This window comes from Prionailurus viverrinus, chromosome D4 (genome assembly GCF_022837055.1).
Source record: "Prionailurus viverrinus isolate Anna chromosome D4, UM_Priviv_1.0, whole genome shotgun sequence".
In the NCBI taxonomy this organism is placed as follows: Eukaryota; Metazoa; Chordata; class Mammalia; order Carnivora; family Felidae; genus Prionailurus; species Prionailurus viverrinus.
In genome coordinates, this window is record NC_062573.1 from 61,014,521 (window position 1) to 61,034,036 (window position 19,516).

At 43.0% G+C, this 19,516-nt stretch overlaps 2 protein-coding genes across 8 annotated transcripts in view; both read left to right on the forward strand.

Annotated features, from left to right (window-relative positions):
• Positions 1–2,497, forward strand: part of TUT7 (terminal uridylyl transferase 7) — a 62,406-nt gene extending 59,909 nt beyond the window's left edge. For all 7 annotated transcript variants that reach the window (XM_047831550.1, XM_047831552.1, XM_047831554.1 and 4 more), the window contains one exon: positions 1,439–2,497. In XM_047831550.1, the coding sequence (XP_047687506.1) occupies positions 1,439–1,506 (68 nt within the window). In that variant the 3' untranslated portion in view covers positions 1,507–2,497. The remainder of the gene's footprint in view (positions 1–1,438) is intronic.
• A 4,295-nt stretch (positions 2,498–6,792) lies between these two features.
• ISCA1 (iron-sulfur cluster assembly 1) lies at positions 6,793–19,383 on the forward strand. The gene is made up of 4 exons (XM_047831563.1): positions 6,793–6,981; positions 14,236–14,289; positions 17,396–17,501; positions 19,096–19,383. Exons 1-4 carry the CDS (start codon positions 6,901–6,903, stop codon positions 19,242–19,244), a joined length of 390 nt encoding a protein of 129 aa, XP_047687519.1. The 5' UTR covers positions 6,793–6,900; the 3' UTR covers positions 19,245–19,383.
• Positions 19,384–19,516: the final 133 nt, after the last annotated feature.

Sequence of the window (19,516 nt, forward strand, 5' to 3'; positions counted from 1 at the left end):
CTGAAGTCGGACGCTTAACCGACTGCGCCACCCAGGCGCCCCCAGTTTTATCTGTATTAATTGATCTACTCTTCACAATAATCCCAATGCGGATAGATGTAAGGGCCCACATTTTACAGATAAGGAAAATGAGGCACCAAACATGACTGATGGGATTTTTCATTTGTTTTTAATTTTTCATGTTTACGAAAATACTATTCATGTGGTTTTATAACTTTTTATGTTATTAATTGTCCTATGCATACCTCATATTCCATTAGCCATATCACAAGTTTTGGACATTTAAGTTATTTGCATACTTAAGTTATTATTAGGTTTCTATGACTATTCATTTAGCAAAATTCCTACCCACCTCTCTGTCCTTCTGATCTTCCTTCAATTTGGTGACCAAAAATTATTTTAATTTGCATTTCTTTGATCACCCAATGATACTGAATGTTTGTTATATATACTCCTGCTTTTTTTTTCCTCTTCCCAAAAGTGCTTTTCCTTTTCCCAGCTGTATGTTGGTGTTCATCTTTTCCCTATTGACTTGTAAATTCTTTAGTAGTAAGCATAGCAAGCCTTTTTCATAGGTAAAGCTTAGGAAACTTCCCCACCCCAAAATTATATAAATATTCACTACTTCTTACACTTTGACTCTCTTCTGTTTAATTCTCAAATTTAATTCATTTGGAATTGTGTGGAGAGGAAGGATATGTTGTAAGAAAAGATACCTAAGCCCCCTTTCTCCCAAAATACTTATTTGACACAGTACCAGTTATTGAACAATCCATACTTTACCTCATTGGTTAAAAATGCAACCCTTGGCATATACTACTTTCTTATATGTAATCACTTAAGAATTTTCAGTTTTCTCGTTTCATTGATCTATTTGTTTATGCTCCAGAACAAGACTTATTAACTGTTCTGTAGTATGGTTTTAATTAGTAATCTACATTTCTGTCCTTCTCCTGTAAATATAATAAATGTTCTTTTTTCCTTTTTACATCCGTAAGTTATTGCTAGAATGTGACCATCCACAGGTTCATATCCACAAAGTAGTGATGCAAGATATTTATTTCTAACCAAAGAGTTTTTTGCAATCTGTTCTGTGTGGTTGGAAACAAAGACACTGATCTATGCAAAGCAGGGGTTTTGAAAAGTCCACTGACCTTCTGCACCGATATGGACGTAATGAACACGCCACTATATTAGAATGATGTCACTCTAGCAACTTGCCTGCCTTTAGAAAGAATTTTGACTAGGTGTGTGCTTAATTGATCATGTTCCATACGTGCCCTTTTTATAGCCCTACTCACTCAATCCAAAACAAGTGACCAATGCCAGTGTGAAAAGTTTCTGTAAATAATGAATAATAAGAAGTAATCTTATGGCTTTTGTGATAAAGTGAGGCTTGTTTTATTTATGTTGGGTTTTGTTTTTTCCCCCCCTCTAGGTAGCCTTTCCAGTAAATATATGACTCAGGGAAAAGCCTCAGCGAAGAGGACCCAGCAGGAATCATGAGGGAAGGAAAATGCAGCACTCTAAATGGCCACTCAGGCGGTCCCATTCTCTTTGAAATTAGGTTCATTTCACAGGACACAGCAGTGTAGATCAGGCTTCTACTTAACACTCTAGGGAAATGTCAGATTTTTTTTTAACTTAATGAAATTGTTAATGAGGAAAAAAAAATTAATAGAGTCTTAACCTACGACAAATCCCCATAGATATAAGGATTTTAAGAGAAAGCCATGACGTATGTATTTAAGCCAGGTTTTATTTTTTTTTTAAGCCAGGTTTAAAAAAAAAAAAAAAAAGCCTAATTGTGGGCCAGTATTCAGTGAATACAATTTCATGGTTTTTAATTCTTTCAGAGCACACTAAAACTGGTGTGCTGATAAACCCCTAGTAAATTACCCCTTTTTTTCCATCTATAAATCCCTTTTTTGTTTTGAAGAGGGGAGATTATATTTATTGTTGTTTACTGAATCCTTGTGTGAAAGCATATCAAATATGTGTGAACCGCTACTACTGTATTTACTACGATTTACAAGCCGATTTCATTGATATTTGTAGAAGTGATGACGCGAACACGAGTACATATTTGTGTGAGCCTTCCAGGGTATGCAGCGCCACTGAGGGGCTTTGGTTTTTTTCCCCCTCTCTAATTTTAAGTTGACATAAAATTACTATGCTCCTACAAATGAAGTAAGGGAAACGAATAGTCCTGTTTGCTGCTAAAAACATTTTCAAAGGAAAAACGACAAAATATAGAAGTGCTTTTTACTTTTTATGATACTCCGAAATTAGGGTGGAGAACTTTTAAAACTCCCTGAAGATGAAAGAGGCCATCTCTGCCAATCACAAGTTTGGTTGGTGGCATTTTGGGGTCTGACTGGAGCCCTCCTGGAACTGTTTCTCTAACTCCACAAGCCCTTCCAGAAGTAGTACGTGGCCAGAACTATGCCTCGGTTTATTTATCATTTTGAAATAAAATCAGAATTTCAACCTGTAATTTTATCCACATTCCTTTCTAGCGAGAGTCCTAATGTCGTGAGGAAACCAGATGGGGAGGGAGGGCAGTACAGAACTGCTCCTCTTCATCTGGCGCCCCCTCTCCTTGTGCTCATGCCAGCTGCTGGTCATCGGCCCCACTGTGCGCCAAGCTCTGGGAACGCGCAGAGGAGAGGCACAGACTTGGGGGGATGGAAACAGAGAAGGACGGAGAGGGTGTTTGCTGGGCAAGCGTTCCCAGGTAGGAGAGGGCTCGGAAAATAAGACATCTGTGAGCCCTTCTTTTCACCTACCGGAAGACATATTCCAGTTAAGGAAGAATCCTATCGCGAGGAACTACAGAATCTGGGCAAGTTGTGATAGGATCAGCGGTCGTTCCTTACTCAGCTTTAACGAACCCAAACTCCTGAAGTAAAGCATGAATTATGTACCCGGGGCGGAAGCTGCTCCCCGTGACTTTCCTCAGCTGCTCCTCTTCTGATTTCTCTTGCCTTCAACTTGAAAGTGAGCTTGACCGGGCACACACTTCTCGTCACACTTTCTTTGGAAAGCTTAGTGATGCGGTCTACTGGCCTGATAGCAGAAATCAGAGACCGGCCGAATTTTTGTTTCCTGGTAGGTTTTATTTTTCTGCTTGGATGCTCCAGTGTTTGTTTATCCCTATAAGTTTTGTGTCAGTGACTTTTGTCTGAAACCAAAGCAAATCCCATGTATCTCTAGCCCAGTTTGGTTTTTTAGTTGTTGGGTTTTTTCCATCTTGGGAACGTGTGTTCTTAATTTTTTTTTTTTTCTCAAAAATGCTTTTGTCTTTTTTTCAGTATTCCTCTTTCTCCATGCTAGGAACACTTTTCAAATTTAATCTCCACATGAGTGACTGGATTTTTGGTGTCATTCTGCTGTTTGCTGTTTCTCATGTGGATTTTGTCATTTCATTTATAATTGTCTTCAGCTTATTTCAGCCACCTTCCCTTTCCTCTCAATTTTAATTATCTTCCTCTTTATGGAAACCATGTTTTCTTATATCTTTTTGAGAATGTTAAAAAGCTTCCTACATTTTATTCTAATTCCTGTGCTAGATTTCAGTCCCTCACACTGGATCGACGGGACAGTGACCAGTGTTTACCAGCCCTGGAGAATGGATGACCCTAGGTTCTTTGCTCCCTTGGCATGGGCCTGGTCACAGCCCCTTCTCAGTGCCCCAGCCAGGGGACAGCCGCATCTGCCCCACGGTGAGGCCAGCCCCTGGGGCGCAGTTACCGTTGAGGCACAGCTGGCCTGTCTCTCAGCAGGCTCCACGAAGGCTCCACTAGCCCACTTCTCCTTTCCTCCTCCTCTCGGGAACAAACAGGAAGATGAAATCTATTCTTCCAGCCCCAGTCTACATGTTTTAATCCCTTGCTCAGCGCGTACATATCAACAGTGTGCGCACTTTCTGAGATGTTACAAAAATGTTCTGACATGACTTCAGTATACTTTTCATTTTCAAATGTGTTTCACAAATGGTTTTATTTAAAAAAAAAAAAAAGGTCCTGAGTGGAAAAAATCCTGGGTAGGAAGGTCAAAAGGGTTCGTAGTGTTACAGGCAAAAAAAAAAGAAATTTGTTGACAAGAAAATAGAATTCAACAAAACTCGGATAAAACCGTGAAGATGTGCTCAGTACTTTCTTTGAAAGCAGGTGTGTTTACACAGCAGCCGTCAAGAATTTAGCGCATTTCACCGGCTGGAATTCTAGACTTAATTAGGGTCTGGCTCTGCCAGTTTTCCAGCAGACTGTGGCAATCCCCGTAGCCTCTCTCTGCGCAGTTCAGTTTCCTTGCCTGCAAAATGGAAAGCATATCTGCCCTTTCACAGAGCAGTGATGCTCAAGGGAGGTCTTACTAGGAAAACACTTTAACGTCTAGAACCCTGAAACTAAGGGCCAAAGTGCACAGTGTTAAACATTTTCCTATTTTAAGTTCTTCCTATTGGTGGGAATCTAAATGTGGTTCCAGCTTGCCAACTCCTTCAGCAGTTAACTACGGCCGCCTCCTGACACCCCAGGGCAGCTGCTGCCCTGAGATAAGGGCGCTCACATATTTCTTATACAGTCGTGAAAGCTTTCTTCTAACGCCAGTTTAGCTCAGCCACCTACACCAGTTTCAAATAACAGTAGGTATGCCTGACCCACGAACAAGTAGATTATGGGACTTACCACTCACATGCAAAACAGCCAGCCAAGTTAAAACAAAACTGAGTAGTGTGTATTAAATAGATGAACGAATCAAGCATACATGGGATCTTGAATCAGAACATTTAGAACTAGATTTTAAAAATACTTTCTGGCACACTCTACTAAAAGGCCAGAGTTTATGTATCATTTTTAAACTAGCTATGCCAATACACCTGCCTAAAAACAAAACGGTGAGGCTGCTATGAGACTATGTGCTCGAGGGTGCTTTAAATTTTTTTTTAATGTTTGTTTATTTTTTTGAGAGAGACAGCATGAGCAGGGGAGGGGCAGAGAAAGAGGGAGACACAGAATCCGAAGCAGGCTCCAGGCTCCCAGCTGTCAGCACAGAGCCAGACGCCTGGCTCGAACTCAGGAACCGTGAGATCATGACCTGAGCCGAAGTCGGTGCTTAACCGACGGAGCCACCCAGGCGCCCCTCGAGGGTGCTTTTGAAACCTGTAACGTGCTACATGACTGCATAATGATATTTCAATAATTAAGAATGATACATGGCTTTTTTTTTTTTACGTTTTATTAACACTATTTTTCAGAGCAGTTTTAGGTTCACAACAAAACAATGGAAAGTACAGAATTCCCAGATACCCCTGTCCCCACACAAGCCAAAACCCTCCACTATCCACATCCTGCACCAGGGTCGGGTATTTGTTAGAACTGACAGCCTATGTGGACACAACATTATCGCCCAAAGTCCGTTGTTTACATTAGGATTCATTCTTGGTGTGACACGTTCTATGGGTTTAGACAAATGTGGAATGGCATGTGTATCCACCGCTGTGGTTCCACGGTTTCACAGTATATGACATCTTTATCCATGAATAACTAGCAACCTTTATTGAGTTTCTAGTACTTAGGTGCCATACAATCTTCTAAGGGCTTTCCATTTAGTCTTCATAGCATCAGTAACAGGAAGGGCACAAGAAGTAAAATACCCCGTCCCAAATCACCGAGCTAGGGAGAGGAAGCCAAGATACAAACCCACCATACTACCATCGCCTAATCTCACTGCTTCTTTTGTGCTTAGAGGGCTTAGAGGCAAAGATAACCATTCTCTTGCTGTCGTGCAGTTCTAGTTCAGTAGCAGGGAGACAGAACTACCTAAGGGAATTCTGAACCATCCAAACCTATAGGCTCTAGGGGATGAAAGATAAACTGGGCTCTAAAACACACTGATTAGTTCTTTTCACATCAAAACACTGAGCAAGAATCTTTCCTCGCCATCACCATTCCACAGATCCTACTTTTCCCCTCTACCTCTAGCACTTCCACGAGAAAAGCCACCCATCCTTTACGTTCTCCTCTTCCCCCCTACTGCTAACCCTGCAGCACTTCTGTTCTCCAGGATCTCTCATTCTTTCCTGGACCCTCCATTGACCAGGCTTCCTGTGAGTGCATGCCTGGTATAATGCCTAAAGCTTAGGTGTACTTGGAGAATTAAAAGGCAGGAGGCCCTGAGCAGCCACTACAAGGTCTGACAAACAGGCGTTCAACCAATCTTACGGAATGGTTCTCGCTATGAATGTTGACAGATCTGTCCAATCACATCTTCGGGTTGGTCGGCGTTCCAAAGTCAGCACCTAAAAGCGAAAAGTTGCATTAGCACCATCTTCCAACATCCGGTGCAGTACAGCCCGCGGTGAGAAGGTAGCCTGGTGAGTATTTGGATTGTTTATTTCGCGATTCTGCGTAAGTCCATGCTCTTAAGAACTGCCTAGCTGAACCAAAAGGAAGACCAACGTGTGTACCTGGGCCTCGGAACCCTTCTGCTTTGGAGAGCACCAGCGCTCGTGGCTCAGCGTTCTTAAGGAGTGACGCCGCATCTTGCCCAGGGGCAGGTCGTGGAGCGACACGCCTCCAGAGTCCACAAGTGCAGGCGTTCTGCGCGCCCCAGCCCCACTCCCCATGTAGCGCGGAGGCCGTCCTTGCAAAGACAACCTTGCCCCCGGGCCCTTGCGCCTAACAAGTCACGTGCCCATGGCCGGAGCTCCGCGCCCCGCCCTCTGTCCGTCACTCACACGGCCCGCCCAATGGCGGCGGCGGGGGCGGGCTCGCGCGGGGCGGGGCCTGGGGCGCCGTGCGCCGGAGCTTGTGGCGTCAATGCGGCCGCTGTGTCCATGGAGAGAGGCTGAGGTGGCCGAGTTCCGGCCCGAGGCACCGGGGCGCCGGGACGGCGAGGATGTCGGCTTCGTTAGTCCGGGCCACTGTCCGGGCTGTGAGCAAGAGGAAGCTGCAGCCCACTCGGGCCGCCCTCACCCTGGTGAGTGGCCGGGGCGCTCGGTCGGGCGGGTGACATTGGTTCACCTCCGCTCTCTCGAGGTCATGGCAGCAGGGCTCCGGGCGCGCTCCGCGGCCGCCGCGTCGCCGCCTTGCCCGCCTCGCCCCGGCTGGAGAGATAAACAAGCCCGGGTGGGGCTGCTCCACGGGAGCCTGGCGCCCCCGGAACTACGTTTCCCAGCAGGCCGTGCGCCGCCGCATGCGGAGGTTGGGGGACGCCGCGTGTGCGCGAGTCCCCGGCCGGCCGGGGCAGCCCGCCGCGAGCCCAGGGGCGCGACTGTGCGTGCGTCGCGGGCCTTTCAGAGCTCGGCGCCCGGCACTCCGGGGAGTTTGGGGGAGGGAACCGCGACCCCTGCCCTCGAGGTGCGCCGGGAGGGCGGTAGCTCGCCGGGGGACCTCCGGGCGAGCGCGGCGAGCGACGTGAGAGCGCAGCTTCAACAAAGCCCACCCCTCGCCGAGATCAAGGCTGCAGCGCACAAAGGGTTTCTTCCTGGGTTCGGGGAGGGGAGGCTTTTTGAAACACCCTGTGTGCCTCCAGCAGGCCTCCGCCGCGGTCGGCTCTCACAAAGGACAAAGAAGGATAAAAATCTCTACCCTGGGTGAGCGTTTTCTAGGTGAAAGGTCAAACACACTCGGAGGGCCCCAGAGTCCATACCGCAGATGCTCACCGCAGGGCTTACCATGCATATACGGGATCCCTGGTGCACTGTGCAGTTGTTTTGTTTTTTTTTTTTTCTTTTTAGCCTAGGGAAAACTCACATAACATAACATTAACCACTTTAGAATGTACAATTCAGTGGCATTTAGTACCAAGTGTTGTGCAACCATCACCTGTGTCTCGTTCCAAAACATTTCACCCCGAGAAAACTGCCATGTCCGTTAAGCAGTCACTTGTGTTTGCCATTTTGAAAGAGTTGAATTTTATAGGAAAGCCTATGATCAGCATAACTTATCACACACCCATCAAGAGATGAAGGAGAAGCCTTTGTGCAAGCATTCACCACCTAGAGAGTGGGAAAGTAGATTCTCTAAAGGAATCCTAGATTCCATTCAAGCTAATGCTATAAGATAGCCTGTTGCCAGAAAACTAGTTGTAGCAAAACAGAAGAAAGTTGTGATGAGGCAGGAGAATTCACTTTTATAATGGTTCATTGTTTTCAGCTCCTACAGAGGTTATCCCGATTATTCTGTATTACTGTTTTCTGTACCACCCGCCTGTTTTCATGTCTGGAAGATATCAGAGCTTAGAATTTTCCAAAGTCTTGAAATCACAACAAGTCATACTAGAAGACACGAGTCATACTTTGTGTCTTTCGGTCTCAGTTCACAAGTACTCAGAATTGGGGCACCTGGGTGGCTCTGTTGGTTAAGCCTCCGACTTCAGGTCATGATGTCAGTGGCTGGTGGGTTTGAGCCCCGCGTTGGGCTCTGTGCTGACAGCTCAGAGCTTGGAGCCTGCTTCGGATTCTGTGTCTCCCTCTGTCTCTGCCCCTCCCCTGCTCACACTGTCTCTCAAAATAAATAAACATTAAATAAACAAAAAACATAGTACTCAGAATTGAAAAGAATTCTACCACTGGTAATGGTAAAGCCAGAAAGAGAAGTCCATCATTTAGCATATCATTACTTGCTCGTTCAAAATCTCTAAGTCATTCCCTTTTGCTCCTTGTCATTCAGCTGATATTTAAGACCTCCTTTGTTTCAGTATAAGAAATGAATGTGTTACACAGTTTCCCACCCTCCAGGGACACAGTTGTGGGCCAGGCCTTGGCCACCCTTAGGAATTACTAGGAATAATGACAGTATACATTCTCAGACCTGAGCTGTCTACACTTACTTTCTCCTGCTTCATTACCTGTTACCACTTACCAGGCTAATTCTGCTAACAGAATTGTAACAGCTCCTTACCGTGTCATGTCTTATTTCAGCAGGGCTCTGTTGTTGGCATCTGATCAAGTGTTCTGATTAACTTGCCAAAGTCCGTTGTCTGAACTTAGCCTGTTTAACTCTCTGGGTGACTTTTTAAGTTTCTTTCCCTGTGATCTTAGCTGGTGCTAAAGACAAAGGTCCTTGCTGCTTTCCACCTGGTGCAGTCGTTTTAATCCTAGCATATGTTCTCTAGTCTCCAGACATTGTGGCATGCATGTATTGCTGTTTGTTAGTTTTCTAGTGTTTTTGCAAAAAAATATTTTAAGTCCCAGCAGATATTTTAAGTCCCTTGCAAATATTTTAAGTCAAGTGCAGAAGCAAGGAGGTGATCAAAGGGCTAATGAGTGAATGTGGATGAAAGCAAATGAAACTAGAGATTTCAGTAAAAGGAGGAGGAAGAGATCAGCGCTACCTAGATGTATAAACTTCACATCAGGAATCTGACATGGCGCAAACTTGTTAAAGTGCTGTGCCTGTGCAGCCTACCAGAGGTCATCAAAAGGCTAGGAAAAGGAATTGATGAAATGAAAACATGGTTCCATGCTTCCAAATTATCTACATTAACTGATGTTAATCCAGGAGAGGATTGGTGGGTTGCTGGAACAAAAGGCCTCATCTGGTGATAGGCTGTCCTAAACACATTGGTGCAAACCAGAGATGGTTCCTTGATTGAGTGTTTTAAGACTCCACCCCACCGCATGAAAGTGAGTACCTTTGGGCATCTTCAGAGGCACGTCCAAAGAGGATGCTGTCCCTACTCTACATATCCAGGAACTGACGGTTGAAATTGAGTTTGTAGGGGGGCAGAGTGAAAAATGACAAAAGAACTTGAAGATTTAACACTGCCCTGCTGGCAGAGGCTTTTATTTCCGTCATTCTACAAATCAGAATTAATGTAACCATAATTTAGGATGAGGGGTGTACCTACAGCTGTGCATAAAGCTCAAGCAAAACTGTAAGAGAATAATGGTACATAGCCAGCATCATTCTTCATGAGCACAGAGAAGTTAATTCATTATGTTCAGTGGGTGCCTTAAGACTTAACTTTCCGGCGGCACCTGGTTGAGAAGGGCTAGGGAACAATGTGATACTAGAGTCCCAGTAAGGAGCTGTTAATTCGTTGAAGGACAAGTACCAGAAGTCCTTTGGAACAGTGACCAAGCAGTAAGATTTCTGTATTTAGGTCATTTAAGGGTATTCTCCAAGAAACCATTGGGAGTAGCCTAAATGTGTAACAATGAGAGATTGGTTAAATTAGAGTAGATGGAGTTGGTGAGTACATTCAGTCGGTGTAGTCACTGTAAATAATACTTTTTTTTTGTTTTAAGTTTGGGAGTCATAACTCTTCGTTCTTTAACTTACTGTCTCTGTGCAAATTATTTAATCTTTAATACCTAAATCACAGAATTGTGAGAATAAGATGATGCATGTAAACCATTAAGCACCTGGAACGTACTTAGTGAATCGTTAATAACGTGCTTATTACCATGTATTAAATGAGAGACGTGTTAAACTTTTAAAATGTGGGCTACATAATACACAGAGATGAATAGGAAAAGACAAAAGGGAAAACACTATAATGCCACCCCTAGCTGTTAAAGAACGAGTTAAAATATACTGTCACTTGTTCATTGGCTGCTAGTTACCACCTTCTAAACATTAAAATGCCGTATTTATAATGAAATTAAAATAGGTTGTAGTTGTTGACGCGTGTTTAGTATTCGTAATCCTGGAGTTAGCTCTGGTTTTAATTTTGTTTTCTTGAACAGCAAAATACTAAAATTGCATGAGGAATTAAGGAAATACAGTGTTGCGAATGAAAAGTTTCTGCTACAAAAACAGGCTGAAATCTTTTTTTAAGGGCCTTTTGTCTTGTTCTGTGATATACATATGAGTAGATTAAAAATTATCTTTGTATTTAATCAAGTTTCAAGAATCTTAATTTTGTTTTAAGTTTATTTATTTATTTGAGGGGAGAGAGGGGCAGAGAGAGAGTATCCCAGGCAGACTCCACACTGTCAGTGCAGAGACGATGCAGGGCTCGAACTCACGAACCACAACCAGGAGATCATGACCTGATCCGAAGTCAGACACTTAACTGACCAAGCCACCCAGGCGTCCCAGGAATCTTAATTTTTTTTTTTTTTTTTACATTTATTTATTTTTGAGAGACAGAGTGAGACAGAGTGTGAGCGGGGGAGGGGCAGAGAGACAAGGAGACATGGAATCGGAAGCAGGCTCCAGGCTCTGAGCAAGTGTTAAGCACAGAGCCTGATGTGGGGCTCAAACCCATGGACCGTGAGATCATGACCTGAGCCGAAGTCGGTTGCTCAACCGACTGAGCCACCCAGACGCCCCTGGAATCTTAAATTTTAATTCATTGGTCAAATCTCAGGTGAATAAGTCCTCAATTATACCTAAATTAAGGTATATTATACTTTCCTTGGAAAAGTATAGGTGTCTTAGTTGTTTCGGGGGAGTGCTTGGAAATTGGAAGGCTACCAGGCCTGGAGCGTGTTGTTTAGCTGAAGTTCTCGCACTGTTTGCCAGATTGAGTTTACTTCTTGCAGAGGTGCTAGTGTATGCAAATAGACAAAGAACCCAGCGTGATCCTCAGCTTCTGCCTGGCCCCAAGATACAGAAAGTACCTTTAAGAGCTAGCATTTTTTTTAAGTGCCACATGTTCCCTGTTAGTCATTCTGACTTGTTCTGACAATCAAATTTCTCAGCAAGTTGTAAGATCCATATCTTTCCCTTAAATAAGTACTCGGCTGGGTTTCCATCATTAATAACACTCCTCCCAATGGAGTATGTTTGGTTTTGGCCTCTGACACAGGAACATTAAGACTTGGTTTGGCTCCTATAATGACGTTTCCCAGGCACACCAGTTACTTTTCCCTTAACAGTACAAGGCGTGAAGTCAGCCGCTTTGGGATAGGGAGACCACTCCAAGAATTGTTTTTACTTACTGTGTCTAAGTGTTTCCTACTAAGAGTTGAGAAAAGAAGAAAATACATCATTTTGGAAAGCCAAGTTAGGTGATTTAATCATCACTTGGAGATAAAAACCACAAGGGGCTGCTAACAGAGTAGTGTTGATACCCTGTCTGCTTTGTTTTGGTCATGGAGGGGTGAATGGTGAACCCTCCTCATCTTTGACTTCCCAGCATCACAGGGCAAGTAATACTTGAAATGGATATTTTTCCATGGCCCTGCCTGGGGTTTTGTTTGTCTGTTTGTTTTTTCACTTATTGGAAATCCTTTGCTCTTTGACAGTAGTTAGATTAAGGACAGTAGTTAGATTCAGGACTCAATGTGGGAAGTATGACCATGAAAATTACGGAAGCTAGTTTTTACTGGCAGTTGTTGAGAAGGACAAATGAGTGTTTTTAAACATCTTTTCAGAAATATTTCTGTAACTGTTTGAGGTTGATATGCCGTAATATCAAGAGAAAAAAAACCACAAAATTCTCTTTTCCATTTCCTTCTTCTTCCCCCTGCGTACTGTTCCCTGTTGTCTGCTTTTGTCACACCGCTTGGCTCCTGTTCTGGTAGAATTGTGGGAAAAGGCTGCTTAATAGACCACCGACTGGTGGTGACTTTTTTTTTTTTTTTTTTTTTCTTTTGAATTGGGGTCTGCCCTGACAGCAGAGAGCTCAACACAGGGCTCAAACTCAGGAGCAGTGAGATCATGACCTTAGCTAAAGTCAGATGCTTAACCAACTGAGCCACCCAGGTGCCCCTAGTTTGTGTTTTTTAAAAATACTAGTCTCAATTTTCTAAATTGGTTTTTGTGGCCTTTCTAAATTGGGTCCAGACTCTGCTTCAACATCCTTACCTGGCTGAGCCCCCTCCAGGCAGGCCAGAAGAGCACGCTTTGGGGCCATCCTTTGGGTCTGTTCCCTCAGCACGGGCTTGAGTTTTGGCTACAGTTGCTTCTGAGTCACAGGTCATAATGTCCACTGGGATTTCACAAACCAGTAAGATGCTGGTACAAAAAACTGGAGGACCAGCACAGCGTTGCCAGCTGAGGAGCTAATAAAACAAAGTAGGAAGGACATGATGTCTTCACTAATATACTCTCTTCATTGTGATAAGGGCTGGTTTATATTGAGCTCTTTGTGCCTGGCACTGCTCGGGAGTGTACTTTGTGAGCTCGTTTATTGAATCCTCACAACAATCCTGAGAAGGAGGGTCTCTTCTCCCCATTTAAGCCAAGTCACAGGCTGGGACACAGCCAAGAAGGGGAACAGGAGTGCCCTGGAACAGACTTTGTCCCTGACAGCACCGTGAAAAAGCAGATAGGATCCAAGAGTACCAGTTTGGTAAATTTGGAAAATTGCACTTCTAGAGAAAGCGGGGTTGGTGATGCTGATCCATCTTGAGGACAAATGGGCTAGATTAAACAGCATTACTCCTGAAAAATGCCTCCCTGTGCTTGCTTCTGTAGTTGACCAGCTTATTTCTGTTTGTCCGGATATCCTGAGATGTTATTTTAAGCCACATTTAGTATCTGTGGGACCATGTGGCAGGACTGTACCGAGGCACACCCTGGGTTGATGCTGGTATCACTGTTTCCTGTATGCATTTTGACGAGTTTGACATAGATTAGGGGTAAGCAAAAAAAGCAAGAGTTAATAATAATCAACAGAAAAACCGCCTGAAGATCAGCTTCCCCAGTGATTCCTTGAGTCATTCATTGACTGTTGAGCACCTGATCTCTGTGTTGGGAATTGTACTTGTGCTGAGCATATAGTAGCAGCACAAAATAGATGCTCCTTGGAAAAATTACATTTGTGATGTAAGTAGAGAGTACCAGCGCTAATGACAGGGAGCTGACCTTGACGGGGGGGAGCAAGACTCAAAGGATGTTGCTAGAAGGTATTTTAAAAATCAAAATAGGGTCTCCTGGGTGGCTCAGTCGGTTAAGCGTCTGACTTCGGCTCAGGTCATGATCTCACAGCTCATGAGTTCAAGCCGTACATCGGGCTGTGTGCTGACAGCGCAGACCCTGGAGCCTCCTTTGGATTCTGTGTCTTCCTCTCTCTGCCCCTCCCACTCACGCTTTGTCTCTCTGGCAAAAATAAACATTAAAAAAAAATTTTTTTTAATAAAAATAAAGTGCTTTGTATTGAGAGTTCATATGTTTGTTTATAAAAGCCATAAAGTACTTGGGCAAGAGTGGAATATGAAATTGTCACATGAGTTTGCTGAAGACAGACTTGAATAGTCTCAAAGGTAGGGAACTGTAAGGCTTTAAAAAAAGCAAGTTTTGCAGCTAAAAACTTAATAACTTGTTCTTTTTTCAGACACCTTCAGCAGTAAACAAGATAAAACAGCTTCTTAAAGATAAGCCTGAACACGTAAGTAAAACCAATCAGTTGAATATTTACTAAAAAAATTGAAGTCCTGTTTTCACAATGAATTTATCTTGTGATAAACAGTATGTTTTCATTGGTTAGGGATTTTTATTTAAAGAGTAAAGCTTTACTCCAGCACTATCAACAATAGCCAAAGTATGGAGAGAGCCCAAATGTCCATCGATGGATGAATGGATTAGAAGATGTGGTATATATATACAATGGAGTATTACTCAGCAATCAGAAAGAATGAAATCTTGCCATTTGCAACTACATGGATGGAACTGGAGGGTATTATGCTAAGTGAAATTAGTGAAAGAAAGACAAATATCATATGACTTTACTCATATGAGGACTTTAAGAGATAAAATAGATGAAGGGAAGGGTAACAAAAATATAAAAACAAGGAGGGGGACAAAGCAGAAGAGACTTATAAATATGGAGAACAAACAGAGGGTGACTAGAGGGGTTGTGGGAGGGGGGATGGGCTAAATGGGTAAGGGGCACTAAGGAATCTACTGAAATCCTTGTTGTACTATATGCTAACTAATTTGGATGTAAATTTTAAAAAATAAAATTAAGTATGTTGAAAAAAAAGAGTAAAGGTACACTCAAGGTTTTTAAAAAAAACAAAATTGTTTTATAACAAGGTATTAAATGGAGAAGACATCGTTTTGTGACCCCAGACTCTTGATTGTCATTCATCCTTCTAAGGGGCTACCTCCCATTGTCCTTTCCAACACAATGTGTACATTTTTAATCTGTCTACACCAGGGTTTCTCAGTCTCTGCACAGTTGATGTTTTGGGCCAGATAATTCTTTGTTGGAGGTGGAATGCAGGATGTTCAGTAGTATCCTGGGCCTCTGCACATAGGTACCCGTGGCACTGCCCCACTCCTTAGTTGTGACAACCAATAATGATTCCCTGATGGGGACTACTGACCTAGACTATGCCTGTGCTTGTTTGTGTGTATATCTCTTCGTACTTTTATAAGCATTCCATACATGCTGTGGTTACACTTGACTTTTTGTCCTTAATAATAATAGCTTGAGGTTCTTTCTGTGTCATTACAGGAAGACCCACCTCATTCTTTTTAATGGTTGCATCTATTAGTGTGTTTTATCGAACGGGTTTTATTTATTTAGCCAACCGCCCATACTAACGGTCTTTGGGGTTGTTTACATCCAGTGCTGCCACAACCATCACGCAGCAAACATTTCGTGTCTGTAGCGTGCCAGGCCCATTGCTTAGAGGGCTAAGGCTGTAAGCATGGTGTAGTGCACCTACATAGCCTGTCCTAGACGCAGAATTGTGCAGTAGGGGGTGTGTGCCTCACCTTCATCTTAGTGCATTGTTAATTGCCTGTGGAGTACCATAAATCACATCCAAGTACTAGACTATTAATATTGAGTAATTAGACTACAGAGTGGTTTCTAGCTTCTGTTGTGCGATCTACCTTACAATTGAATGAAGTTCTGGACGGTCCTCCTAAGAATTACTGCATACGTATATCAGTATTCCAGCTCCATTGATAGATCGATGACCAAATGGACCACGAACTTAGCTGTGTAGATTTGAGGGATGTTTGTTCATAGTGTTGTGAAAAGGATGGAACACATACTTCGTTGGAGTCGCTGAGGGCACAGGCAATCCCTTTTCCAGGCTCCAGCTACCTACAGCTGTATTTTCATGTATTCTGTAAGCGTCTGTATTCGTTCCTAGTAGTAGGACTTCCTGCTTGCTGGAGGCCTCTTAGTGACAAAGATTAAAGCTAGCTTAAACCCATACTTAGGACACGTGCCTCAGAATTTGAGCTAGACGATTTATTGATGGTGCCCAGTACGGGACACTCCCTCCCGTGTTCTGTCAGCTCTCACTCTGAAAGTGAATAAGAGCACAGTTCTGTCTCCGTGTTGTGTAAGGGTATAAGGACACACTCTGCTGTCTGAATGCTTCAGCTGTCCAGACTCCCAGGCACCCCACAATTGTAAGCCCCCCTCTTTGCCACACGTCTTTCCTACTCCCTGTTTTCCTGAAGCAAGTGCACATCGCTGCTTTTGAGAGAATCAGGGTCTACTGGCTGAAATCCTCCTTTGTATGGTGATAGTTTTACCATACACTTCAATGAAAAAGCAGATAGGATCCAAGAGTAGGCATTTGGTAGGTGTTGTTAGGCAGTCACGTTAAGATAGACATTGGTATTTTAAAAGTGCGGTTTGGTCACCTTTTAAACTTCTTACATCTGTGTTGGCTGCAATCTTCTGATTTCTGGTACTCGAGAATGTGTACACAGGTCTGCCTTAGAGTTAAGGCCCCGTGTAGAGGCAGGGTGATTGCCAGGTGACAGCCTGTGAGCCTCGGTGAACCTAGCCACACAGAAACTTCCTGAGAGCATCTCCTGCAGTGAGGTGGGGCACAGACAATCGAGAATTTGTAGGTAGCCGCCTCTGCCATCAGATACTTTTCTTCTTCCTTTAAAAAAAAATTCTTAATGTTTAGAATTAAAACTCTTCTTTAAGAGGCACCTGGCTGGCTCGGCCAGTAGAGCATGTGACTCTTGATCGCGGGGTGGTGAGTGCGTGCCCCTGGTGGGGCACAGCTTACTGTGGTACAGTGGATTACTGAGGCATTACATGCAAATGATAGTTGTGAAGGCTGATCACACAGAAAGATGATGTCTTACGTGGCAGAAACAAAGCAGACAATAAGACTTTTATTCCTGCTGTAATAAAACCTGTGTTTCGAGTGTATGTATGTATGACGAGGACTGGAAGAAAAATGGGAAAACCATAGGAGATATCTTTTGTAGAGTGATAGTGACTGGCTTTTTGGAGTTTTGACCCCTCTGTACTGTTTTCTTTGCACATAATTGTTTTTTTATTTTAGGATCCCCACTAGTGTTGCAGTGATGTTTGTTAAATAGTTAAATTTTTTAAGTGCATGTTCCCCCTTCCACTTCCTAAAGGGACATTTTATAACGAGAAATCTAATATTTATCTTTGAGCTTACAAAGAAACATACAGGGTCAACCAGCCAGGGTTTTTATGAATGTAATTGTTTAATATGTACTACTTTAAAACTTAAGTTTTATTTACAATGCTTTTTCAGGTAGGTCTGAAAGTTGGTGTCCGAACCAGGGGTTGTAATGGCCTTTCTTATACTCTAGAATATACAAAGACAAAAGGAGATTCTGATGAAGAAGTTGTTCAAGACGGTGAGTTTTAAGCAAACTTGGCATCAAATCTTTAACCTTGAACAGCAAGAAGAGTAAAGATGATAGTAGGAATGGCTTATGTGGTGCTCAGTGTATCTGGTTTGATGGCCTTTCGTGTATTAAGTGATTCATACACAGCAGCTGAGTGAGAATGGTACCATGTCGTGCCCCATTTTACAGATGAAGAAACTGAGGCATGGAGAGGTTAAATAGGCTGTGCTCTTAGTAACTGACGGATTATCATTTGTGTGTTTATTTCAGTTACAAAAAATAATCACTGTGTGCAGAAAGGTTTTTAAATGATTAAACTTCATACTGAACCACGCATCGTGTGCGAAGCAGCAGTTTGACGTCTGTACCAAATAAGTAATGTCATCTCATGCTTTTGAGGAATCTGTATTTTTCATTTTTATTTAAAATGTCAGTGCTTTAATTATGTCCTGCCTCCTGCCCCAACCCAAGAATCTGATAAAACCTATTAAAAACAAAAAACTACCTATTTTTGTTAATAGGTAGTTTTTATTTTTTCTTTTATTTTAGAGAAAGAGCGAGTGGGGGAGAGGGGGAGAGACAGAATCTTAAGCAGGCTTCATGCCCAACACAGGGCTCGATCCCACCACCCTGGGATCATGACCTGAGTCAAAATCAAGAGTCGAATGTAACCGACTGAGCCACCCAGGTGCCCCAGTGTGTTGTTTTTTAGATCAATACATTAAATATCTTAAATGTTTTCATTTTTAAGAAGAGGAGTTCTAATAATTATGTGTAGTTTATATATGAGTAATTACTAAGTTTCTTATAAGGAGGAAAGCTTTCTCTTTTTTATTTTATTATTTTTTTAAGTTTTGGGTTTTTTTAAAATTTTTTTTTGAATGTTTATTTATCTTAGAGCGTGCAAGCAGGGGAGGGGCAGAGAGAGAGGGAGACACAGAATCCAAAGCAGGTCCCAGGCTCTGAGCTGTCAGCACAGAGCCTGATGCGGTCTTGTTTTCATGAACTGCAAGATCATGACCTGAACTAAAGTCGGATGCTTAACCACTGAGCCACCCAGGCACCCTGGAAAGCTTTCTTAAGCTGATTATATTTACGAAGATACCAACTTCTACCTGCGTAATTACTAGGGAGTTAGGTTGTTACCAGTTTTCCAGCCCCTAAGCAGCACAAAACGGCTGCGGTGCACTGGTTGGTCTTATGAAACCAGCCCAGTGTATCACAGTCCTTGTGTGCCTCTAGGCTTGCCATTGTGTCATGTGTACAGACGTCATTGCAGAGTTCTCGCACATTTTCCGGACTTTGTCTTTACAGAAGTCTCACCGAGAATATACTCATTTCCTTCATATTGCATATTGGAAAAAGGAGTGAAGTGCAAGTTTTGCATAGAATTGTCATGGGATTGGCTTATATACAACAGTCTAGCCAGTGTCATTGTGTTTGACTTAGGTTATTGGGTGGAAAAGAAGGGACAGACAGGAAACTGAGCACTAAATCCCTTAAAGGAAATAGTGGGACTGATCCAGAAGCTTCCTGTTTGACTTTTGTGAGTGTTTACTCTGCAGGTTTTATTTATGTGACACTTGCTTTCTTCTCCCGCCAGGAGTCAGAGTGTTCATCGAGAAGAAAGCACAACTGACACTTTTAGGAACAGAAATGGACTATGTTGAAGATAAGTTATCCAGTGAGTTTGTTTTCAATAACCCAAACATCAAAGGAACGTGTGGCTGTGGAGAAAGCTTTAATATTTGACTGCTCTGGCTGTGAGCTCCGGGAACACTCATGGAAGTCCTAGGGCTTACTGAAGAAATGATGTGACTGTCGCGTGCTGAAAGGTTATAATGTATGACTGCCTTATGAGGAAAATAAAATGATGCATTTTGAAAGTGAAGCCAGTGTATTAGATTCCTAAAGAAGTGATATTTGTATTATTTTTAAAGGGCAGAAAATGAGAAGCCATTATTCTCTTTGAGTCATTTTCCTGATCTATAAAGAAAAAAAATCCTATCCTGCACTTCCTTGTC

Coding starts and splice junctions, on each gene's coding strand:
- ISCA1 (XM_047831563.1), top strand. CDS start 6,901: ATGTCGGCTTCGTTAGTCCGGGCCACTGTCCGGGCTGTGAGCAAGAGG. Junction 6,982..14,235: donor CTCGGGCCGCCCTCACCCTG/GTGAGTGGCCGG, acceptor TTCTTTTTTCAG/ACACCTTCAGCAGTAAACAA. Junction 17,502..19,095: donor TGAAGAAGTTGTTCAAGACG/GTGAGTTTTAAG, acceptor TTCTCCCGCCAG/GAGTCAGAGTGTTCATCGAG.